Source organism: Nerophis lumbriciformis, linkage group LG38, assembly GCF_033978685.3.
Source record: "Nerophis lumbriciformis linkage group LG38, RoL_Nlum_v2.1, whole genome shotgun sequence".
Taxonomy (NCBI): domain Eukaryota; kingdom Metazoa; phylum Chordata; class Actinopteri; order Syngnathiformes; family Syngnathidae; genus Nerophis; species Nerophis lumbriciformis.
Window position 1 is genome coordinate 13581496 of NC_084585.2, and position 26834 is coordinate 13608329.

General features: G+C 38.7%; 1 protein-coding gene across 1 annotated transcript; it reads left to right on the forward strand.

The window, feature by feature from the left end:
* The first annotated feature begins 14456 nt into the window (after positions 1-14456).
* On the forward strand, positions 14457-15488 carry LOC133578118 (odorant receptor 131-2-like). Its single transcript, XM_061932296.1, has 2 exons — positions 14457-14612; positions 14712-15488. Exons 1-2 carry the CDS (start codon positions 14457-14459, stop codon positions 15486-15488), a joined length of 933 nt encoding a protein of 310 aa, XP_061788280.1.
* Positions 15489-26834: the final 11346 nt, after the last annotated feature.

A 26834-nucleotide genomic window follows, 5' to 3' on the forward strand; every position in this document is an offset into this window, starting at 1 on the left:
CTGCAGTTATCGATTATTTTGGTAGTCATGGAATCTATCGATTAATTTGTTTAAATAATAGCGTAATTGAATACTGCCTGAATGCTTCTTTTAGGGAAAATAGTTTAAATAAACAAGGATTATTCAAATTACCTTTTTTCTTTTTCCTTATAAATGCACAGAAAATTTAAATTGCACTTTAAACCCTTGTGCAAGTCTAAGATTGACTATACAAAGCACCCGCTCATAAAAGTGTCATAAGTCAGCAATACATTAACAATTGAACGCTCTATTTATTGATATAGCCTTTTTGTCAAACATATCAAGTATGCATATACTTGCATATATATATACATATATATATATATATATATATATATATATATATATATATATATATATATATATATATATATATATATATATATATATATACATACACATATATATATATATATATATATATATATACACATATATATGCATATATATATATATATATATATATATATATATATATATATATATATATATATATATATATATATATATATGCACATATATATATATATATATATACACATATATACGCATATATATATACACATATATATATATATATATATATATATATATATACACACAAACATGTATGTGTGTACATCCTGTCCAACCACATGGGCAAATGATATTGTTGATCAAGATGCCCAAACCTACTGTAGAGATTTAACTGATTTGACTGTTTTATTTTTACAAATGGAAAATGCAAAAAATGCAATATTTATAACAATAAGTTGGAGTGTGATATTTGAGGTTGGGTAATTACAGCTTTGATTAGGTCAATAACTCATTTTCATTCATTTCATTTATTCATTTATTTCAGGCAATGACATTTAAAAAAAGTACAAGGTTGACAACACGTACTAATATAATTTAATATAATGCAAAAGGTAATGTACAGTACGTAAGCATGGTGGTCCAGTTTTGCCTGAAAGGGAGTGGGAAGAAGATAATTTATTTAATTCCACCCCCAGTTCTCAATTCAGTGATTAACACATTGAGTTTCACTGTTACTTTATTTAAGGATTATACAAATATTGTATCGTAGTGGCATTACCACAGGTAACAATAATTATTTCACTCTAACAACAATTTGTATCAACAATGTAGGAAGAATGAATATACCAACAATGGTAATAGACAAAATACCAACAATGGTAATAGGTAATGGTAAGGAAACATTGAGCACATGTTAACACTTTGAGACAGAGTACAACAGCAGGTCAAATTAAAGACCCTCATCTCTATATTTGAACCAGACCCCATGTTTGTATAATAGTTTAAATCGATCAATAGTTTGGCATTGCTTGTGTTGTAAGTCCAGTTTGTTCCATAGTTTTACTCCGCATACAAACACACAAAAACAATTACGCGTGGTTTGAGCTCTCGGCAATGAGAAATATCCAAAGCCTCTCAAGTGATGAGCATGCACTCGTCTTATAAAAAAAACGTAGATTAGGCTGTAATAATTTGGTAAATGCTTTATATAAGATTATTAATGTATTATACAAACAAGATCATCAAATTTGAGCAACTTTGATTGCATAAATAGATTATGAGTATGTTCTAAAAAAACAACGTTGTGAATGATCCGCACTGCTCTTTTCTGTGATATGATCAGAGGATTAATTGTGTTGTGGTAAGTATCCCCCCATACTTCAACACAGTATGTAAGGTATGGGAAGACCAAGGTGCAGTATAGAGTACGGAGTGCATTTTCATTGAGGTATAGTTTGGCTTTGTTTTTGAGAGGCTTTTGGAGATTTTTGTTTTAATGTGTCTGACATGAGGTTTCCATGATAGTTTACTATCAATTATTACTTCATCCATCCATCCATTTTCTACCGCTTGTCCCTTGTGGGGTCGTGGGGGAGCCTATCTCAGCTGCATTCGGGCGGAAGGCAGAGTACACCCTGGACAAGTCGCCACCTCATCACAGGGCCAACACAGATAGACAGACAACATTCACACTCACATTCACACACTAGGGCCAATTTAGTGTTTGCTAATCAACCTATCCCCAGGTGCAGGTTTTTAGCGGTGGGAGGAAGCCGGAGTATCCGGAGGGAACCCAGGCAGTCACGGGGAGAACATGCAAACTCCAAACAGAATGATCCCGAGCCCGGGATTGAACCCAGGACTACTCAGGACCTTCGTATGGTGAGGCACATGTACTAACCCCTGTTCCACCGTGCTGCCCAATCATTACTCCCAAAAATGTATTTTCAATTACGATTTCAATTTGGGTACCATCAATACTTATTTTCTCATGAAAATATGATTTTAATACAGAAGATACACAGACAAAAGATTTTTACAGTGCCTACTGAGCTAAAATGAGAGAGGAATTAGGTCTTGTGGAAACATCTGCCGTGTTATATACTTAACATGGGGTCAAAATACAAAATGTAGATGCTAACATGTTCTCCCATCTATTTGAATAAATCATGTGTTATGCAAGTCAAACATATACGACGGCGTTAGCTGCTAAAATAGACTTTGACCTTGTTCTTGCAATTGATAATGCAGGATTCTTTCTGGTAATGTGATGCATCATTAGTTAAGGGCTTTAGTGAAACTTCAGCTCCATTTGACAGTAGAAACATTTATTTCAAGTTAACAGTTACTAAACAACACTTTCAAATGGTAAATTAACTTTACAGAGAAGCAAGACTATACTGCTGAAAGAAAAGAGCGTGAGCGAGACAAAGAAAACAGAAATATTTTGGTCAAACCTTGGTAAAGACATCAATACAGCATCAATCACAAAAGAAACCCATTGGGAGAGTAATCTTTGCCCAAAAGACACATACAATATAAATAAGTGATCTCTGCTATCACAACAGTCTTTGTCTTATGTTCCTGGGATTTGTGGGACATATGTGAGAAGAACCAACCAGAGCAATTTCTGCAGGGCACGAGGAATGCAGCAGCGGGATATAAAAGTGTCCTATCTTTTAAACATAAAACAAGCCCAGGCAGTTAAGCAATGCAACATAAGGCACATAAGAAGCACTTATACTAAAATGGTTGTTAGACAACAAATTACTAAAATATTTATTTTGCTACAACAAGTTAAGTCATGTTTAGTATGAAGAAGTACACGTGACTTCTTATTGGACTACGTGTATAACCCAGCTGGTTCGACTTCTGTGCCTTTTTACAGCATTCCGCACAGGGACTCGAACCCTGGTTGTTCGTATTGAGAGGCGAGTGTGCTGACCACTGGACTAAAACACAGAGCTGGTAGCCCAGCACTATTCTTCAAGTTGTCGGTGAGTGAGGTGTACCCACATATCTGCCTGGCCACCATTACACTCACCCCCCTAAACCTCACACTCATACAAGTCACAACACCATTATAGCGGCTCGGCATTGTGTTCTGATCTTCCCTTACTGCGAAATCACGTCAACCGATTGAGAGGTAAGTGTGCTAGTCTCTAGGCTATAAGTCCAAGCTGGCAGCGCAGCAGACAGCACTACTCTTGAAGTTGTCGGGGAGTGAGGTTTACCAACGTACATCTGGTGCAGTCGCACTCGCTGCCCCCCGTTACCTGTGTTCAGTTAAAACAACAACAACAATGATGTATGCACTTCATGTTCTTTCTGAGGTTCATTTGTGTCTTTATTACAAAAGCTTTTTTCTTTACACTGAATTTATGTACAGTAACTGAATTTTTTGCGTTTGAATTTTGTGAACAGAATTTTTTTGCATCAATTTCGTAAAAAAAAAAAAATTGTTAGCAACATGCATGTGTTTTGTTTTTGTTTTTTTCCATAAAGAAATACAATCATGTGTGCTTACGGACTGTATCCCTGCAGACTGTATTGATCTACATTGATATATAATGAATATATTGTGTTTTTTATGTTGATTTAATAAAATAAATAAAAAACTAGTTTAAGAACAACGTTTCTCAAAGTGCAATTGCAAGAAATTTAGGGATTTCAACATCTACAGTCCATAACATCATCACAAGGTTCAGAGAATCTGGAGAAATCACTCCACGTAAGCGGCATGGCTGGAAACCAACATTGAATGACCGTGACCTTCGATCCCTCAGACGGCACTGTATCAAAAACCGACATCAATCTCTAAAGGATATCACCACATGGGCTCAGGAACACTTCAGAAAACCACTTTCACTAAATACAGTTCGTCGCTACATCTGTAAGTGCAAGTTAAAGCTCTACTATGCAAAGCGAAAGCCATTTATCAACAACATCCAGAAACGCCGCCGGCTTCTCTGGGCCCGAGATCATCTAAGATGGACTCATGCAAAGTGGAAAAGTGTTCTGTGGTCTGACGAGTCCACATTTCAAATTGTTTTTGGAAATATTCGACATCGTGTCATCCGGACCAAAGGGGAAGCGAACCATCCAGACTGTTATCGATGCAAAGTTCAAAAGCCAGCATCTGTGATGGTATGGGGGTGCATTAGTGCCCAAGGCATGGGTAACTTACACATCTGTGAAGGCACCATTAATGCTGAAAGGTACATACAGGTTTTGGAACAACATATGCTGCCATCTAAGCGTCGTCTTTTTCATAGACGCCCCTGCTTATTTCAGCAAGACAATGCCAAGCCACATTCAGCACGTGTTACAACAGCGTGGCTTCGTAAAAAAGAGTGCAGGTACATTCCTGGCCCGCCTGCAGTCTAGACCTGTCCCCCATCGAAAATGTGTGGCGCATTATGAAGCGTAAAATACGACAGCGGACACCCTGGACTGTTGAACGACTGAAGCTCTACATAAAACAAGAATGGGAAAGAATTCCACTTTCAAAGCTTCAACAATTAGTTTCCTCAGTTCCCAATCGTTTATTGAGTGTTGTTAAAAGAAAAGGTGATGTAACACAGTGGTGAACATGCCCTTTCCCAACTACTTTGGCACGTGTTGCAGCAATGAAATTCTAAGTTAATTATTATTTGCAAAAAAAAATAAAGTTTTTGAGTTTGAACATCAAATATGTTGTCTTTGTAGTGCATTCAATTGAATATGGGTTGAAAGAGATTTGCAAATCATTGTATTCCATTTATATTTACATCTAACACAATTTCCCAACTCATATGGAAACAGGGTTTGTATTTAATCTGATCATCATTCGGATTAGAATGTTCCTGTGTACATGGACCCAAACATGACTTTTTGCATTTCTGCTAGTTCAATGTTATCACAGTATTTATTTATGTTGTTTTTCCCTTCTGTTCACTACTTTTGTTATACCTCTTTTTTTGAAATGGAGCTTTTCTGTGATTTTTATGTTGTGATCATGTACAGGCTGCAGTGTGTCTTTATGTTACGACATTCTGTGTTTGGTGCGGGGGTGTATATTGTAGCCCGGAAGAGTTAGGGCTGCAAGGAATTCTGGGTATTTGTTCTGGTGTGTTTATGTTGTGTTAAGGTGTGGATGTCCTCCCGAAATGTGTTTGTCATTATTGTTTGGTGTGGGTTCACAGTGTGGCGCATATTTGTAACAGTGTTAAAGTTGTTTATACGGCCACCCTCAGTGTGACCTGTATGGCTGTTGATCAAGTATGTCTTGCAGTCACTTACCTGTATCTAAAGAAGCCGCATACAACATGTGACTGTGCCGACACGCTGTTAGAATGGTGAAAAAGCGGACGCTAAAGGCAGTGCCATCATGGCCCGCCCTCAATATTGTTGCCCGGGTGAATATCGGGAGAATAGATGCCCTGGGAGATTTTCGGGAGGGGCACCGAAATTCAGGAGTCTCCCGGAAAGATCGGTAGGGTTGGTAAGTATGGTATTTCCTGACAGCGCTCTTATTTTGGTACATTTTCCTGCACGTCTCCCTGAGCGCTTGTTTCCCTCACCTGTACCTGATTGGCAGTCTGGCACACCTGTCAGCCTCCAGTCAGGGCTGGAGTATTGATAGCTGGAGTATAAAAACACGCACACATTCACACACTACTACTGCGAAGGAATAATGAACAACAAATCAATGAATGAGGTGACAAGCTTGCAATCCTACAATATCATGTTTGTGGACAATGAGACTACAGTCTTCAAAGCACATCTTTTTATTAACCACATCTAACACAATCCAGTGAAAAGATTCAACAGCGCTTGCATCACTGCAGTCATCTGCCAAGGAGAAGCCAGAGCTCGAGAACACTCTTATGTTGTTAAAGTCTATGATTGGGAATACTTGGCCTACGCGGTGAAATACGTGAAAAGACAAAGTGGATAATACGAAAGCTGTGTGCGTTCAGTCGAGATGACGAACAGGGCTACGAGTTCAAACTATCAATGCCAATAACGTACATTTATTTACTGACATTTTTTTTTTTTATAATTCATCATGTTCAAATTACTTTTGCACTTTCCTAAAAAGAAACACTGTAAACCAGGCTTGTCCAAAGCCATTTTTCCTCCACAACTTATTTTTTTTAGATCATTAATGTTTAATGAATTCATTACTAATGACATACTGTATATAATTAGATTTTCACTCATTTACTTTGTCACTCATAACACGTAGCATGCATCTTCACATACATTGGAATACGTTTAGCGTCCAAAATGCACAAAACGTTTTAAATTCAATTTTTTTGGACTCGAGAATGTTTTTTAATGAAGAATTACCTGCAAGCGGTTTACCCTTTTAATCATTAAAGCTGTTCACACAAAAGTTAAGGTGTTTTACATTTAATAAAGCAAAGTGTGACCTTAAAAGCAAGGTATGTACTCAATCAAAAATATGATGTTCAGTAATAGTAATAATAATTATCAATCATTTAATGTATTTTGTTAAATAGGTGAAGCTCACTTTTCAAAGTTGACCTATTTAATTCCCTAGATGGATGCCATCATGTGACGCACACACACGTGCACAGATGCAGCATAAAAGGTGGCCTCTCAGCTGATGGACGTCATAAGAGGAGAGCGAGACTCAGGTGAGTTGGACGCCTTCACTTTTTTATCGTCTTCACTAGACATTTAGTCTCCTTCGAGCCGGGGTCTCCAACTTCCATCATATGAGAGCTACTTTGACAGAAACCAAGGAGAGGTGAGCTATTTGTGTTGTATTAGTATGACTGGTAACATTTCAATTGTGCTTGATTCACCAAGAAGATCTCCACTCAAACAGTGTGATTATTGTATTTATGATATTTTGTGTTGCGGTAAAATAGAAGCATTATTTCGAAGTTGATCAGTTATACTCAAAGTTGAAGCAAATATTTTGGATGTTGAGACCTCTGCTCTAGATGGTATGAAGATGGAGCACTGATGTTCTTCTCTTCTCTTCCTGACTGACATTGAGACCTGCTGCCTCTGCTGTGTTGTGACACACTTGCTACTAATTGCAAATGTAGGACATACACTTTTATATTGCAGTAACTATTTAGTATTTTCTTTGTTTGTCTTGTTCAATTTTACTGTGCTTGCTTTTGATGGACATTTTACCTTCCTGAATTTGTTTGCCTTTTGCCTCCTGCATGTCTGCTGTGTGACTCACAAGCTAACGTAGTAAAAGGCGTCTAACACCACTTACGGTTTTAAGTGAGGCTGCAGTTATCAATTATTTTGGTAATCGTGGAATCTATCGATTAATTTGTTTAAATAATAGCGTAATTGAATACTGCCTCAAAGCTTCTTTTAGGGAAAATAGTTTAAATAAACAAGGATTATTCGAATTACCTTTTTTCTTTTAAATGCACAGAAAATTTTAATTGCACTTTAAACCCTCGTGCAAGTTTAAGATTGACTATACAAGGCACCCGCTCATAAAAGTGTCATAAGTCAGCAATACATTAACAATTGAACGCTCTATTTATTGATATAGCCTTTTTTTTTTTGGCTCTCAAAATTATCAAGTACATATACACATATATATATATATATATATATATATATATATATATATACACAAATATGTATGTGTGTATATCCTGTCCAACCACATGGGCAAATGATATTGTTGATCAAGATGCCCAAACCTACTGTAAAGATTTAACTGATTTGACTGTTTTGGGTTTTTTTTGTTACAAATGGAGAATGCAAAATACGCAATATTTATAAAAATAAGTTGGAGTGTGATATTTGAGGTTGGGTAATTACAGCCTTGAATAGGTCAATAACTCATGACAACACTGTTTTTGATACAGAAGACACACAGACAAAAGTTTTTACATTGCCTACTGAGCTAAAATGAGAGAGGAATTAGGTCTTTTGTGAACATCTGCCGTGTTATATACTTAACATGGGATCGAAAATACAAAATGTAGATACTAACATGCAGAGGTGGGACCAAGTCATTGTTTTGCAAGTCACAAGTAAGTCTCAAGTCTTTGCCCTCAAGTCCGAGTCAAGTCCCGAGTCAAGACAGGCAAGCCCCGAGTCAAGTCCAAAGTCAAGACTGGAAAGTCTCAAGTCAAGTCCTAAGTCCTGCATTTTGAGTTTCGAGTCCTTTCAAGTCCTTTTAACCACAGACTAATATATTAACACAGATTGTGTATGCTTTTCAAACTCTGTATTTATTTATTAAAACAAGTGCATTTTAAATTGCAGGAAAGAAAATTGTGCTGACATTGCACTTTATAATAGCACTATTAACCAGTCATTTTAAACATTAACTCATTCCTTTACAGAACAAACACATTGAAAAATAAAGTGCAAATGTACTTATTTGTACAAAAGTGTTAACATTGAAAAAACATGACATATACGTGAACATAACAAAAAAGTTGTACTTTTTATATGTCAGGGCCCTATGCTGCATTGCATTTGCAAAAGACCAAATTAGCCAAGAGTCTGTCAGTCATTTGTGCACGATGGGGGCGTAGTATTTATTTTACCTTTATTTTACTATTTTTGTCTTTTTTTGGTGGCTAAAATACGCGGTGCTGCTGACCGCCGTCTAACGTTACGTGTGATATATTGACTAACGTAACCCTGCTTAAAAAAAATCACTGAACAAAAAGTATGAATAAGGTAGTGAACTGCAACAGATTCCCGTGTTTTCAATAACGTTATAACGTTAGCAGTGAGTTTACAGCCTCACTGATTTAACTACACAGCAAATAAAAGTCACGTTACTTAGCCAATAAACGTTATCTTACATTCAAAACTTACCGTTCTTTGTGCAACTTCAAATGCCGGACGAAGTTGAAAGTTGTTGCCTCTCCATCAGTAATTTTCGAACCGCATGTGTTGCATACTGCAAACCGTTTTGTGTTGACCACCTCCTAATTTTTATACCCAAACGAAATTATTTTAGGTATCATTTTTTGTTCACTGGCGTGTGGTTTGGACATGTCTTCTTCGTTGGTTGTCCTGCAATTTGATTGGATGAATGCTGTGTGATGAAAACAAAGTAGATCTAATTTGATTGGCTGTTGTACTGAGACCACACCAGCTGACACACGCAACGCTGATAGACAAGTACACAATGAAAAATACGGAGCGCTCCCGAATAACTTTTTCATCTTTGGGTTTTGGGGAAAGTAGCAAGTCATGTCAAGTCATGTCAATTCAAAAGGCTCAAGTCCAAGTGAAGTCACAAGTCATTGATGTTAAAGTCTAAGTCGAGTTGCAAGTCTTTTTACATTTTGTCAAGTCGAGTCTAAAGTCATCAAATTCATGACTCGAGTCTGACTCGAGTCCAAGTCATGTGACTCGAGTCCACACCTCTGCTAACATGTTCTCCCATCTATTTGAATAAAACATTTGTTATGCAAGTCAAACATATAAGATGGTGTTAGCAGCTAAAATAGACTTTGACCTTGTTCTTCCAATTATAATAATAATGCAGGATTCTTTCTGGCAATGTGATGCATCATTAGTTTAGTGCTTTAGTGAAACTTCAGCTCCATTTGACAGTGCAAACATTTCACCACGATGGCTGTCTTTTTCACTTTTAAATGAGCGCAAAACTTTGGACAACTTCTCTCATTTTCTTTGGGTCCATTCCTCTCTTACCCCACCGTTGACAATGTAAGCCTATTTTAGTTTCCGAGCACTGCATACGGTCTGGATTTTATGCATTTGAATTAGTAAACTCAGCGTTCCGAATAACAGCGTTATATGATATTAAATGAGATCTCAAATAAATACTTAAAATACCTCAGATTTCTTTGGACATTTCTTTAGTAAACAGAAAACTATTCTAAAAAACTCAGCACAGTGGATCTTATAACAAGTAGCACAACTTCTACATCTATTCCCCACACAGTGCACAGTGGGGCACAGCAAGCGTGTTTTGCATCAGACGTCTATTCGGGGTGCAATGGTACAGGTAACCTACAGTACAGAACGGTACGGTACGGTCCGCACCTTGGTTTTTTGGGTGCAATTTTGGTTCTCAGCAAAAACTGCAGACATTTATTTAAAGCTAACAGTTACTAAACAACACTTTCAAATGGTAAATTAATTTTACAGAGAAGCAAGACTATACTGCTAAAAGAAAATAGAGTGTGAGCAAGACAAAGAAAACTTCAAAAACAGGAATATTTTGGTCAAACCTTGGTAAAGACATCAATACAGCATCAATCACAAAAGAAATAGAGTAATCTTTGCCCAAAAGACAAATACAATATAAATAAGTGATCTCTGCTATCACAACAGTCTTTGTTTTATGTTCCTGGGATTTGTGGGTAAAAGTGTCCTATATTTTGAACATAAAACAGGCCCAGGCAGTTAAGGCAAAGCAATACAACGTAAGGCACGTAAGAAGCACTTTGACTAAAATGGTTGTTAGACAAGAAATTACTAAAATATTTATTTTGCCACAACAAGCCAAGTCATGTTTAGTATGAAGAAGTACAAATGACTTCTTATTGGACTACGTGTATAACCCAGCTGGTTCGACTTCTGTGCCTTTTTACAGCATTCTGCACAGGGACTCGAACCCTGGTTGTTCGTAATGAGAGGCGAGTGTGCTGACCACTGGACTAAAACATAGAGCTGGTAGCCACCGTTACACTCACCCCCCTAAACCTCACACTCATACAGGTCACAACACCATTAAAGCGGTTCTGCATTGTGTTCTGATCTTCCCTTACTGCGAAATCACGTCAACCGATTGAGAGGTAGGTAAGTGTGCTAGCCTCTAGGCTAAAAGCCCAAGCTGGCAGCCCAGCAGCCAGCACTACTCTTGAAATTGTCGGGGAGTGAGGTTTACCAACGTACATCTGGTGCAGTCACACTAGCTGGCCCCCGTGACCTGTGTTCAGTTAAAAAACAACACCAATGATGTATGCACTTCATGTTCTTTCTGAGTCAAAGTCCTGTGGTTTTGCTGCACTGTAAAGAGGATGACTATAGAGATTAATTTATTTATTTATTACGAAAGCTTTTTTCTTTATTACGAAAGCTTTTTTTTTTTTCTCCACTGAATTTACGTGCAGTAACTGAATTTTTTACTTTTGAATTTTGTGAACAGAAGTTTTTTGCATCAATTTCATAAAAATAAAAAAATTGTTAGCAAAATGCATGTTTCAAAATTCAGTGTTTAAAATTTAAGGTTTAAAAATTCAGTATTTAAAAATTCAGTGTATGAAAATTCAGTGTAAAACAAAAATTCTATGTAAAAAATTCTGAGCTGAAAAATTCAGTGTCGCAAAATTTTGTTAGGGTTTGATCAAGGAGGTGACCCCAGGATGCAGAAACGGGAGGCGAGGTTGATTGACAAAATGTTAAACAATTTAATAAGTCCAAAAAGTGTAACAAAAAGCGAGGGGGCAGAAGTGCGCACCATGAATAAGCAAACAAAAGCAGGTCCCTCAGTGGTCGGCAGGGGGAAAAGGCCAGGGCGCACTGAGCTCAACAAAAGGTCCAACACAAAATCCTCTTTACCTCAGTAAGGCTAGAAAGCAAATACAAAGAGGTGAGGAATTTCAGGAATAAGGAGAGACAACATACCAGGCAGGACGAAGTGAATCAGGCACATGCACGTGGGAAGTGCAGGAGACAATACTCGGCAGGGACCAGTTGTCGGTGACGAGCTTAAATACTACTGGGTAGAGATTTGTTGCAGGTGTGCCTCGCTGGGGACTAATTGACTGAAGAAAAAACAGACACCAAAAAAGAGAAGGCAGGGAAATGACAAAACACAACAAATTTGATGCTTCATAAAACAAGACTCCATCCATCCATCCATTTTCTACTGTTTGTCCCGCTCTGGGTTGACTCTGTTCTGGTAAATTAAGACAGAAGCAATCCATCCTGTCTCAAAAGCAGCCAATCAGGTCTCAAGTTTGAAGTCACGTGACACGGGTCTTGCAAAACAGCATGAAAAAGGCAGTTAGGGCTACCTGGGCATAATACAACATAATTAACAATTCAATGCGGCCCGCTGGATATTTAGAAATGATTGCAGTGGTTAGAATCTGCACTTTTGAGTGACATACAGGTTACTACGGTGACCATAGGAAGTGTTGCTTCATGCAGACGAGGCACAGGACAGAGTGGGCTGGGCAGCAACCAGCCTGAGACCTCGCAAACTCGAGTGTCAGACGGAGGTAGATTTCTACAGCAAAGTTCTGCAGAAAAGTGATATATCAAATAAGTGGATGAATTTTCCCTTTTTGCCTGTATTTTTGCTGTTTGTTGCATCTTTGTTGCTCTTGCTCGAAAATAAAATATGTCGCTCAAGGAGTGGTCTGGGAAGTAACGGAGCAACGTTCATATATTTTGAATATTCAGTGTTTTATTGTTCATAGTTAATATTGTAAATCCCACATCCTCTATTTTTATGTACATTCTGAGTGTTTTATTCAGTAAAAAAAGACGAAGCCGACCATCTCTAAAACGAAATAAACTTTAGATTTTTACTGAATTATATCAGAAATCAGAATCAGAAATACTTTATTAATCCCTGAGGGGGAAATTAACATTTTCAACACAATCCCATCAGCATTAATCCCAATATGACAGTCAGAATCTACATAAAAATATAGTTTGGGATTTACAATAAAACACTGAATATTGAGAATATATGAACGTTGCTCCTCTACTGCAGACCACCTCCCTGATCGACATTTTATAATCGAGCAAGAACAACAAAGATGCAATGAACACGGGAATAACTAAACACCTAGGGTAAAAAAAAACATCCACATATTCGTAAAAATATCACTGTTCTGCAGAACTTTGTTGTAAAAATCTGGCTGTCTAACACTCGCTATCAGGCTTTTTGTGACCCACCCAATCTTCCCCACGCAGCTTCCTATGTCACTCAAAAGTGCAGATTCTAACTATTGGAATCATTTCTATAGTTAGAAAATATCCAGCGGGCTGCATTGAAATGTTGATTATGTTGTATTATGCCCAGGTAGCCCAGTTAACTGCCTTTTTTATACTGTTTTGCTAGACCTGTGTCACGTGACTTCAAACTTGACACCTCATTGGCTGGTTCTGAGACAGGATCGATTGCTTTAGTATTAATTTACCGGGAGTGAGTTTTGTTTTTTAAAACAGCAAATTTTTCGACACAGAATTTTTCAGGACATAATTTTTTCACACTTAATTTTTATACACTGGATTTTAAAACACTGGATTTTGAAACACTGAATTTTGCAAACAATTTTTTTTAAATTAAATTGTCAGCATACATTTTAGTTCACAAAATTCAAACGCAAAAAATTCAGTTACGGTACATAAATTCAGTGTCTAAAAAACGTTCGTAATCAAAGACACAAATTAAGCTCCATTGATCACAAGGACCAGCACATCAGTGACTACATTTCCACGCACTAGATTTGTCTGATTTCTCAAATATTTGGGCTCAAAATAAGCATTCTACAACCCATGCAAAACACCTCATCTGATTGTGTTTGGCTTTTTAAAAGTCAGATTTAACTCATAGATTATGCGATTGAAAACCAGATATCACGAGTGAGTGTTCCACCAGAGGGGACTTTTTGTGCCTCTGCGTCAGTCTTAACGCACGGGATATAACCCGTAATCAAATTCCATTCAATAAAAATATAGGCAACAACTGGAAATGAAGAGGAGACTGTTTATTTGCTTCACAAATGACAAAAACAGAACAATTTGAAGTGCATCGATGGGAGATGCCAATATTACAGCGAACATCAGGTACAACAAGAACTGGGCTGTTGACTCATCCAGGTCTGCGATCTTTAACGAGCGAATTGTGAGGAGCAGCAAAGATGCCTTGTTTTGGTGTAACGTCATAAGTCAACCGGAAAAGCAATACATTTATACGCGTTAAAAAGAAATAAGCGCCCCCCAGTGTACGGGAGGCACACGGCGTATGACCAATAGTCGCATTAGAACAACTATTTGAGAAATTTTAAATTTGATTAACTTAATGCATGGAAACATAGTCATCTGTTTCATTTTGCTATTCCAAAGTCCAGCAAGGATACTCTGACATTAATTACACACCACGGTCTTGTCATCACTAGTGTTCGCTCTGCGCCGACATGAACACGCAGTTCATGCTGCACAATGTGACCGTGGTTGTGGGGTACCGAGACCCGTTTATCAAAGTGGTCTTCAAAAATGTTCTAGTGTTTGTCCTTGGCCTGCTCATCAACTACATCAACATCATCTTCATGCACACCTTCTGCAAGCACCAGGTAAGACATGGTGGGACACGGTGAGATATGGCAAGACTTGGTCAGGAACTTTGAAAAGAACATACAACAAACTGTGACACAGTTCTCCTTTGTGGTCAGATGTTCTACACCAACCCTCGCTACATCCTCTTCTTCCACCTGGTGCTGAACAACGTGATCCAAGTGAACTTGACCCTGGTGCTCTTCTTTGCCAGCTACATCGTCTACACGATCAACGTGTCCGTGTGTGCCACTTTGATCCTGCTGGCGCTCTTCACCACCGAGAACATGCCGCTCAATCTGGCGTGCATGGCGGCCGAGTGCTACATCGCCGTGTGCCTGCCACTGCAGCATGCCCGCCTCTGCACTGTCAACAGAACTCTCATCACTATCGTTCTGATCTGGACCACCATCTTGATCTCTGTTCTGCCTGACCTCTTCATCACCTTAGCCACCGAGCCGCTCGACTTCTTCTCTTCCAGAGTGTTCTGTTTGCGAGAAAATGCCTTCCCTAATCCGCTGCTTTCCAAAAAGAATGACAGCACCTACGTTGTGTACCTGATCCTGGTCTGGTCTGTTCTATTTTACACATACTTTATGATTCTCTGCACCGCCCAAAAGGCCAACAAGGACGGCAAGAAGGCCCGGATGACCATCCTGCTACACAGCGTCCAGGTCCTCCTATGCATGACCACGTATGCCGCGCCGATGCTCAAAACCACTTTAAAGAACTGGTTCCCTAAGTACCACAGCGACACTCTCTTTGCTTGCTACATCATCGTCCAGATTCTACCTCGTGCCATCAATCCTGTCCTCTATGGCGTTCGAGACAAATGTTTGAGTAAGTCATTCATGTACGAAATGAGCTGCAAGAGCGTTGGGCGCCCGAACCTTTGACTCATCACGTTCATTGGCTCATTTCCTCTTTTTGACTCAACTCAATTGTTTCTACATTACAACCCGTTTAGAAGAAAGGTTTAATGGCCAAATCTTAATTGACTTACTCACTGTAAAACACAGAGTATATAGATAGCATTACAGCTAACAGTGAAAAAGTAGTACCTTAATGGAAAACAACTTTTACTACTTACTGTATGGTGAACCTTGTTGCTGACACCCATGTCAACAATGTAAATTAGTAAAGGGATTCTTAACCTGTTTGACCTTGAGGCCCAACCTTTCCACTAAAGAGGGGCCTAGGCCCACTCAAATATTAACACTGAATTAGTAATCATACTCTTGATTTTTATTGTGTTCAGTAATTATATCTAACCTTCTTTTAGTTTACAAACCTGTCAAATAATTAAAAACTATCGCCATGTGTACATGGACAACATTTATTTAATCTGATCATCATTCGGATTAGAATGTTCCTGTGTACATGGACCCTGAAAAAAACGATCTGATTATGGCGTGCTTTTCATGCATCACACCTTAATTCGGAATACTTTACTTTGACATGCGCAGAACCTAACAAACAGAAAGGTGTGTTATTATATGTGCTATGGCGCCATCTTTTGGACAAGTTCGCTAACTGTAGGTGCTGAATAAGCAGTAAACGCTGAACAAACGTGACTTTTTGCATTTCTGCTTGTTCAATGTTATCACAGTATTTATTTCTTTTTTCCCCCTTCTGTTAAGTACTTTTGTTGTACCTCCTTTTTTGAAATATAGCTTTTCTCTGCTTTTTATGTTGTGATTATGTACAGTAAAGCTGTGAATAAAACAGTTCATTAAGACGACAACTGGATCTCCTCTTTTATTGTTACATCGACACGACACTCCAGACCATACTTTTGTTTTTGCTAGTCTCGTTTTAAGGCAACCAACTCAACAGTATACAATGCTACGTCTGTACACGTTGAATGGGGGGAGACAGCAGCAAGACAATCGCTTCATTCCGAGACTATCACATTTAATCCCGGCCGGCTCCACCAGCCAGGGTTTCCCGCAGCGCTTTGTTGTTAAGGCGGCCGCCTTAACAACAAAGCGCCACCGCCTAAACTAACGTCTTAACAAGCTGCTACGCTTCGTTCTGCCTATGCCTCTGTCAGTACGTCTCTGCAGCACCCAGCAATGTCCCACCCACAGAACCATCTGATTGGTTACACGCAGAGCGGTAACAGCCAATCAGCAGTGCGTATTCAGAGCGCATGTAACAGCCAATCAGCAGTGTGTATTCAGAGCGCATGTAACAGCCAATCAGCAGTGCGTATTCAGAGCGCATGAAACAGCCAAACAGCAGTGCGTATTCAGAGCGCATGTAACAGCCAATCAGCAGTGCGTATTCAGAGCGCATGGAGTCAGTGCTCCTTCGATGGAGTGAGCAGAAAGGTGAGCATAATGCAGCGGACTCTCCCCAAATTATAATAAACACTTCCAAGTCAACTACTAGTAAATCACTATGAGCCCGTTGACGTTCTAGAAACATAAGCAGCAGCTCAGCTCGCTCGCATTCATTGAGGTGAAGGCTAATTAGCTTTTAGCGTAACGTTAGCTCACTGTGCGGTGTGTATGTGTGCGTGCGTGCGTGCGTGTGTGTGTGTGCTACGGACAGCAAAGCCCTGTCTGTCTGAGAGAAAGACAAGCATTATTGACCTACAGTTAACAACTAAGTTATTTTACTTTACCTTTTTCTGTGTTGATTGAGCTGTGTTGAAGCAGCAAAAAAGGACATTTTGTTAAATGAAGAGTTTCCTGAAGCTGTCTCTGATAGTTGATATAATAATTTAACTGCATTATAAAGCCTACATGAACTCCATGGTGTTCAGGGATGAATAGTCTCTCCTATTGCTATTGTACTATTTTTTCAGCTATAGTTACATTAATCATTAGTAATATAGCAGCCTAGTTTTGAATGGCAGGGTCCCTGCTATCACATGTTGATAAAAAATATAACGTTTACATAATAAAAATCAACTACAGGCTTCCCAAATGCTGTAATGAATTAAGCATGATGAGTTGAGCATATGTCAGCATCAGTGTTGGGAGTAACGCGTTACTTGTAACGCGTTACTGTAACGCCGTTACTTTCGGCGGTAAATAGTAATCTAACGTATTATTTTTTATATTCAGTAACTCAGTTACCGTTACTACATGATGCGTTACTGCATTATTTTACGTTATTTTTTATGTTGTATCGGCTCGAAACTGAGAAGATCTGAGTGTTTTATTGCAGCGCTGCAGAAGAGGCGACAAGAAAGAGGCGCGCCGCGCGCTGTCTGTGTGTACGTGTGTGTGTGTGTGGGAGGGGGCGTGTCTGTGTTTACTAACAAGACGTAATGGCGAAGCCCGAAGCCGAGTTTCTTAAAATGGAGATATTTTCAATACTTTTCTTTTGTCGGCCACAAAGAAAAGATTATTTTAGTTGAATGTAAGTTGTGTCTTGGATCAAAGATCCTATCCTAGCAATTCAAATCTGCTGAAACCGCTACAAAAACAACATGCTTCGAAGAAGCTAGTAAAGAGACACACACTTCACCTCCATCTGCAACAGCGGCTGGATTTTAACGAGGCACTGCACACTGAAGGTACACACACTCTGTCAATTCTCTTATATACTCTTTCATTCTAGACTTCTAGAGTGTTTGATTATCACATCACTCTAAATGTTTAGACTATAAAGTTCACAAACATAAAGAGGGATGCTAGTGGGCCAGGCCAATCTTTCCTTATCTCTAAACTAAAAGTGGGGAAATGTGTAGAGTGTTCTGGGCTTCAGACATGATTTTATTTCAGAATTCCTTGAGATAAAAAAACGCCTGGTTAGGCTTTGTGTATGTGGTGTGTGCCTTCCTTGGTTTACAGCTATGTTGTTATTATGCTGTTTGTTACTTATGTATGTTATGTTGCAGCTATTTAAAATAGTTTTGTCAAATTGTTTTGGCCTGAAACAAATTGGCCCTTTTGAAACATATCTTTGTCTTTGTGTGTTGTATGTAGACCACATTGCTTAGCAGAGTTCAGTGATGCAAATGCATGTCAAGTTGATCAACAGATTGTATTATTCTGCAGTGCAATAACAGTACTGAAATGAAGGCTAAAAGAGCATGAAAAGGGGCCTTAAAAAATAAAAAATAAAAAAATAAAAAAATAAAAATAAAATATATATATATATATATATATATATATATATATATATATATATATATATATATATATATATATAAGTAACTAAATAGTTACTTTTCACAGTAATGCATTACTTTTTGGTTTAAGTAACTGAGTTAGTAACTGAGTTACTTTTGAAATAAAGTAACTAGTAACTGTAACTAGTTACTGGTTTTCAGTAACTAACCCAACACTGGTCAGCATGTGGCCCCACTTTTAACTCTTTTTTCAAACGCTTTTTGCAAACGCTTACCGTACTTACAGTAAGTCATTAATTTGACTTTGTAAGTCATTATTTTAGTATCTCAGGTAACTAGGACTGTTTTGTTTTTACTTTACGGAAAAAATATGGAGATATATACCGTATATCGCCATTCAGCAAATGCAGCGGAAAACACAACCAAAGGTTATAGGCTTCTTCACGCGACGAAGCCGGCCTACGTCACCACAGTCTGTAGTCTATTGCCCCCCCAGGCTGTGGTGGCAGCGACGAGGTGGAGACGTGATGGCGACAGGCCGAGTTACACCGATCCTTACACCCACCCACCCTCTTCCCCGGTCCCCTCCCCCTGGAGAGTCACCACCTTAACTAACACATTTTCTGGGGGAAACACTGCACCAGCTGACATCAAAATAATGCACAGATGTGTTTTCATGCACTACAATCTGAATGGTTTTCAGCATAACCGCTTGTCTCGATCCGAACATGTGTGATCGTGTCAGAATATTCCAAATGGCTTTTAATCCAATTAAATATGTCCATGCTTACATGGCTTATGTGTTAATAACAAAAAATATTGTGTTTAGAAAAATAAATACTAACCAAATATACTGCATCATAAACAACTGTCAAAAAATAAATGTACATACAATTATGTAGTGCTAGAATAAATAAACTCAAATAATAATAATAATGATGTATGTTTCTTAAATAAACTGTCAATAAAATTAAAGTACAAATGAAAAAACAGCTTCACCATTTTATTCCTAGTGTTGGCGCTTAAAAATACTTCTTTAGAGACTTTATCTCCAGACTTCTTCTGTTTGTTTGATATTGTCATTATTACTGCCACAAATGGTAGAAAAGTGTATTACAACTGAGTGCCGCATAGGCCCATATGGACCGCAGCTGAGAAAACAGATTGTTATCTTGTGGCCCAACAATGGGAATTAAGAAACACTACAGTGATATGCAGTGAGGTTTGACGTTGGGGAGGCACTGACCCACAAGTCAGATTTACAAACATGACAGTATGATGCAATGGCACCGGCTCAAAATCACAAAAACACACAGTACGATGCTAGTATAAAACATTTCAACACACTTAGCACACAATTAACACAGCAACTGCAGAACAGACAACATTTTGACTTGGGGGCCGCATTGGGTTAAAACAATTTGGCCGGGCTGTATGTATATACAGTCGCGATCAAAAGTTTACATACACTTGTAAAGAACATAATGTTATGGCTGTCTTGAGTTTCCAATACTTTCTACAACTCTTATTATTTTTTTGTGATAGAGTGATTGGAGCACATATTTGTTGGTCACAAAACACATTCATGAGGTTTGGTTCTTTTATGAATTTATTATGGGTCTCCTGAAAATGTGACCAAATCTGCTGGGTCAAAGTATACATAGAGCAATGTTAATATTTGGTTACATGTCCCTTGGCAAGTTTCACTGCAATAAGGTGCTTTTGGTAGCCATCCACAAGCGTCTGCTTGAATTTTTGACCACTCTTCTTGACAAAATTGGTACAGTTCAGCTAAATTTGTTGGTTTTCTGACATGGACTTGTTTCTTCAGCATTGTCCACATGTTTAAGTCAGGACTTTGGGAAGGCCATTCTAAATATTTAATTCTAGCCTGATTTAGCCATTCCTTTACCACTTTTGACGTGTGTTTGGGGTTATTGTCCTGTTGGAACACCCAACTGCGCCAAAGACCCAACCTCTGGGCTGATGATTTTAGGTTGTCCTGAAGAATTTGGAGGTAATTCTCCTTTTCCATTGTCCCATTTACTCTCTGTAAAGCACCAGTTCCATTGGCAGCAAAACAGGCCCAGAGCATAATACTACCACCACCATGCTTGATGGTAGGGGTGGTGTTCCTGGGATTAAAGGCCTCACCTTTTCTTCTCCAAACATATTGCTGGGTATTGTGGCCAAACAGCTCAATTTCTGTTTCATCTGACCACAGAACTTTCCTCCAGAAGGTCTTATCTTTGTCCATGTGATGTCAGATGAAACAAAAATTTTGCTGTTTGGCCACAATACCCAGCAATATGTTTGGAGGAGAGAAGGTGAGGTCTTTAATCCCAGGAACACCATGCCCACTGTCAAGCAGGGTGGTGGTAGTATTATGCTTTGGGCCTGTTTTGCTGCCAATGGAACTGGTGCTTTAAATGGGACAATGAAAAAGGAGGATTACCTCCAAATTCTTCAGGACAACCTAAAATCATCAGCCCGGAGGTTGGGTCTTGGGCGCAGTTGGGTGTTCCAACAGGACAATGACCCCAAACGCATGTCAAAAGTGGTAAAGGAATGGTTAAATCAGGCTAGAATTAAAGTTTTAGAATGGCCTTCCCAAAGTCCTGACTTAAACGTGTGCACAATGCTGAAGAAACAAGTCCATGTAATGTAATGTAAACATTTTATCGTGACTATATATATATATATATATATATATATATATATATATATATATATATATATATATATATATATATATATATATATATATATATATAATTTTTTTTTTTCTCGTGCACTAATGGACTGAAAGAGTGCGCACTTCCTGCGTGCTCGCCCGACACTGCGGCACGAGCGCAATGATGTCACGCTATCGATAAGAAAATGCCTTTTTAGACAATATGACATGCCTGAGCGGCTAGGAGACACAGAATAACAAGCGGTGGAAAATGGATTAGAAAGGACAGATTAAAAAAATATATATAAATTAATCCAGCCCGCGGGCCGTAATTTGGGGACGCTTTTACCTTTACTTGTAAATTAAGTGCATTCGCCTTTCCTTCTGGACGATAATCTCTATGACTTTGTTGTAGAAGTCCTCCTATTTCTCTTTTTCTTTGAGTTTTAAAAGTCTGTCTATCTCAATTGAGATAATTGCCACGAAATGCAAGCTCCTGTTTCCCCAAAAAGCAAGTGGCGTGTATCAGGTATTCTAATATCTCACAATGTTCCTTTACATTGACATTGTGGATGCTGATATTGAGTCTCCGTTGTTCATTTAGAGACAGATCAATACGTTATATTCCAACATTTTTAAAGAAATCTGACCTTGAATGTGGGCAGATGAGCTTTCATGTTTTTCGAGGCTTCTTGGCAGGTTTTCCAGATCCATCCCATCCCATTCATTTTCTACCGCTTGTCCCTCTCGAGGTTGCGGGGGATGCTGGAGCCTATCTCAGCTGCATTCGGGTGGAAGGCAGGGTACATCCCGGAGAAGTCGCCACCTCAGTATATCCAATTTGGGTCCAGACACAGTCACTTGTTGAGAACAAAAGGCAGGGAAAGCAATAAATAAGTTTTTTGTAGCACAGCCACAAAGCCATTCTTTTCCAGTATACCAATCCTTTTGAAATGAACAAGTTATTTTCTGTCCTCTAACCACACGTTTGAATCAAATCTGGCAGGTCTGGCGTTGGTCTCCCAGTATTAATGACTTCTTGCTTTGATTGAAAGTCCAGTCTTGAAAAATTCCTTATTTTAGAAATCAAATCCTCCATTTTTAGGAGGAAAAAGCATCACAGGGTAGCAGTTGTTGTCTGTTGTTTTCTTCTTCTACTTCTTAAGGGTTAACCGGTGTTGGCAGTTCATGAACTTTTGATATATCGCCCCCTACTTTGAGGCAGAGGTACTCGCTGCCTCGTGGCATGCCTTTTCCCGTGGCAACAAGCACGCGCCCCCTCGCACGCACACGCTCATGTCTCATTATCTCTCACTTCTCGTCTGCTGCATTATTTTGATCAGGAAACACGGAATTTCCGCGATTTTGATAATGAAAATGATCAAAATATAAAGTTAAAGTTAAAGTTAAAGTATCAATGATTGTCACACACGCACTAGGTGTGGTGAAATGTGTCCTCTGCATTTGACCCATCCCCTTGTTCCATCCCTGGGAGGTGAGGGGAGCAGTGGGCAGCAGCAGTGCCGCATACCAAAGACTATAAAAATGGGACCCATTACCTCCCTGCTTGGCACTCAGCATCAAGGGTTGGAATTGGGGGTTAAATCACCAAAAAGGATAACAGGAACCACACCAAAATCACATAGAAAGCATAGACCAACAGAGAAATATTAAAACGTATTTTATTTTATTACTTCGTTTTTGAACATCTCAGTGACAAGCAAAAAATGGATGGATGGATGGATGGTTAAGCCTTTTACTCCCCCTGATGGGAAGGTGAGGCACTGCCTCACTTGCCTCCCCTGACAGCATGTCACTGAAACACTGCATGAGTCAACAAACTTGTATTTGTTCTATTCCATGTGTATTTGATATTATTCAACGTGCTAATAAACTATATATAAACTGTATAGTGTCATTATTGAGCACATTAACGAACATGTTAATTAACATGGTTAACCTGTTAGTGACATCATATGCAAAAAATATGAATGGTGTAATTGTACAAGTTAAATAGTTGTCCCTTATCACATTGCCCGTCGAAGTTTGCAGGTTCACTCTATTACTGACTTTTTTCTCTTTTTTTAAGCATGTTATATGTATTTTTTTTGGCCTAAACTAAGCATTTTGAAACAAAACAAATGGCTGAATGAACTAAAAATATCAGTACTACAGTAGTATTGGCCACTAGACCATGGCTCCTAAATTTAGTGCAGTATTATTATATCTACTATATTGGATAAACAAGAGGTGGCGACTTGTCCAGGGTGTACCCCGCCTTCCGCCCGAATGCAGCTGAGATAGGCTCCAGCACCCCCCCGCGACCCCCATCCATCCATCCATTTTCTACCGCTTATTGCCTTCGGGGGTGCTGGAGCCTATCTCAGCTACAATCGAATATGTGGGTATTATTTTATGTCTATGGGGGCGGCGGCAGCGGCGATGACCAAGAAGAACGCGGAGTTGGAATATAATTACAACATTTTATGTACATATTTATATACAGATTTGAACAATTAGTGATTCCCTGAAATATATTTATTAATTGTGGTTCTTACGAAAAATATATCTTATAAAATATAAAAGCTAAAATGTCTCTTAAAGCTCTGCCCCTTTAATTAGTGAATACTAAATAATTTAACTTTAGCCTACTACTACAACCATATTATTTACCAGCAACATGAAGTGAAACAGAGGCAGAGGTGTCCTGCCACAGTCAGTCAACCTCCTCCTCCTCCTCCTGCTGCTGCTGCTGAACAGGTCGCACCTGTGGTCCGAACTGTAGGCCTACCTCCTCTCCAAGTCGAGCCCTTTTCGGCCGTTGAAAATATTTTTCTATACTCATCTGTGTGAAGGAGTGAACATCCAACATTAGAATGTATTACTAACGAGCAGAACCGCTCTATGTACAGTGCCGTCTAACCTTAAGCGGCAGCAGCTCAACACATGCAGGGTTCAACGTTAAGGTTTTTTTCTACTTGCCTGACTTCTCAAATCTACTTGCCCCAATATTTGTACTTGTCCTGCCTAGGTTTTTTTCTGGCTGTGTAGTGCTCATGGCTTATATCTTAATAGAATCCTTCCCGTTGACTATTTACAACACTACACAGTATTTATTATTATTATTATTATTATTATCTATAATTGCATTTAAATGGCATTGCATACATGTAGCCCCCCGCGACCCCAAAAGGGAATAAGCGGTAGAAAATGGATGCATACATGTAAAATTAAATGCTATTTCACATTATTTGACCAGTAGCAGTTACACTCATCTGAACAGGTCAGCCACCTGTTTAAAGCCCAATCGCAGTTGAAATCTTGAAATGAATGGTCTTTAATGGCCAAAACATTAACCTGGACAACATTTTAACAGCTGGTTGGCTCAGATGTTATTATTTTCATTGCATTCACATGCTGCAGTGGACAGTGGACAGTGGACAATTTAGCTTCAGTCCATGTGTGTTTATTGACAACATGGTTATAACCTGGACACGTTAGCTCGTCGGTATTGTAACACGTGACTGTTACTACGAGCGTCTGCCCCGGGCCACGAGTCAAACAGCGGCAGTGTTAATGAAGCAGCGTCAGGCTGCTCACCGTCAGTGAAACGCTCGGTGAAATCACGGATTAACGTTAAATATATGACGAGCCGCGAGCGATGCAGCTATAACCTATCTACTAGTGATGGGTTGATGAGGCGTCATGAAGCGTTTTGACACATTGCAAAACTGTATTAATACTGTGTCGATACTGTGTCACTAAATAATGACATCTGCTGGACTTAAAAATCCCTACAGGCAACCTATGGACCGACTCAACTGACACTGATTTTATGACCTAGTACAGTGGTTTTCAAATGGGGGTACGCGAACCCCTGGGGGTACTTGAAGGTATGCCAAGGGGTACGTGAGATTTTTTTTAAATATTCTAAAAATAGCAACAATTCAAAAATCCTTTATATATTTATTGAATAATACTTCAACAAAATATGAATGTAAGTTCATAAACTCAGTGAAGCACAAGCTCAGGTTTGTCACTAAAATGTCTGTCAAAAAGAACTGTGAAAAGAAATGTAACTATGCAATATTCAGTGTTGACAGCTATATTTTTTGTGGACATGTTCCATAAATATTGATGTTAAAGATTTATTTTTTTTGTGAAGAAATGTTTAGAATTAAGTTCATGAATCCAGATGGATCTCTAATACAATCCCCAAAGAGGGACACTTTAAGTTGATTATTACTTCTAGGTGTAGAAATCTTTATTTATAATTGAATCACTTGTTTATTTTTCAACAAGTTTTTAGTTATTTTTATATCTTTTTTTTCCAAATAGTTCAAGAAAGACCACTACAAATGAGCAATATTTTGCACTGTTATACAATTTAATAAATCAGAAACTGATGACATAGTGCTGTATTTTACTTCTTTATCTTTTCTTTTTTTTCAACCAAAAATGCTTTGCTCTGATTAGGGGGTACTTGAATTTAAAAAAAAATCACAGGGGGTACATTGCTGAAAAAAGGTTGAGAACCACTGACCTAGTATATACAATAATATAAACCAAGTCATTGTATTTCATTTAGGATTATTTCATAACTTCATTTAAATAAAAATATATTTTTTGTCTTTTTTAGATACAGTCAAATAATGTGAACATGTATCATAACATGGAAATCTAAGAGAACGTGTTGTGAATGAGGATGCTTGTGGACCTGGAAATTATTATTTATTTATTTTTACACATTTTTATAAAAAAAAAAAACAGTTTTTCCAACGTATTCAATTTTAGACGCTTTCTCTTCTTAGTTATTATTTCTCCGGCTGTAGAAAAGAGCCGCTCACAGGGCACAGAGGAGGCGTCAGTGCGACACAGTTCGCGTATCGGTCACGTGACCAAAACAGCTCATGATCGGTCACGTGACTTTCTAAAAGCGGTACGCGCACCGACACAGGGTTTCGCTCTATGAGCTCGACGCATGCGCCGATGCATCGGTGTTGCCGGACCCATCACTACTATCTACCTATAACCTGTAAAAATGAAGCAATGCTACCACGCTAGCAAGCGTTAGCTCGCCGGCTATGAGCCACCAAGCTGCTAACTGTCGCCAAAAGGCACCATTTAAGTTTTTTTCCCCATGGCATCCTGGATCAAGGCTTTCAGCAGCTTTTGGACGTTTGAGGTAGAAACGTAGGAAGCGCCATCATTATGAAAAGTAGCCGGCGAGTATTTTGATTCCGTCCGTCCGTCCGTCCCTCTTCTTCTTCTTCTTCTTCTGGCCCACCAGGTGAATTAAGTGCTATTGCATAGTGCATAGTAGGCTACCGCACCTGAGGTGTAACTACAAGCAACATTCACAGACAGTCCCATTGCTTTTATGAGCGGTCGACCGAGTCAAAAGCCGAAAAATCCATTTGTGGCGGACGTAATTCTTTCGTGGCGGGCCGCCACAAAAAAATGAATGTGTGGGAAACACTG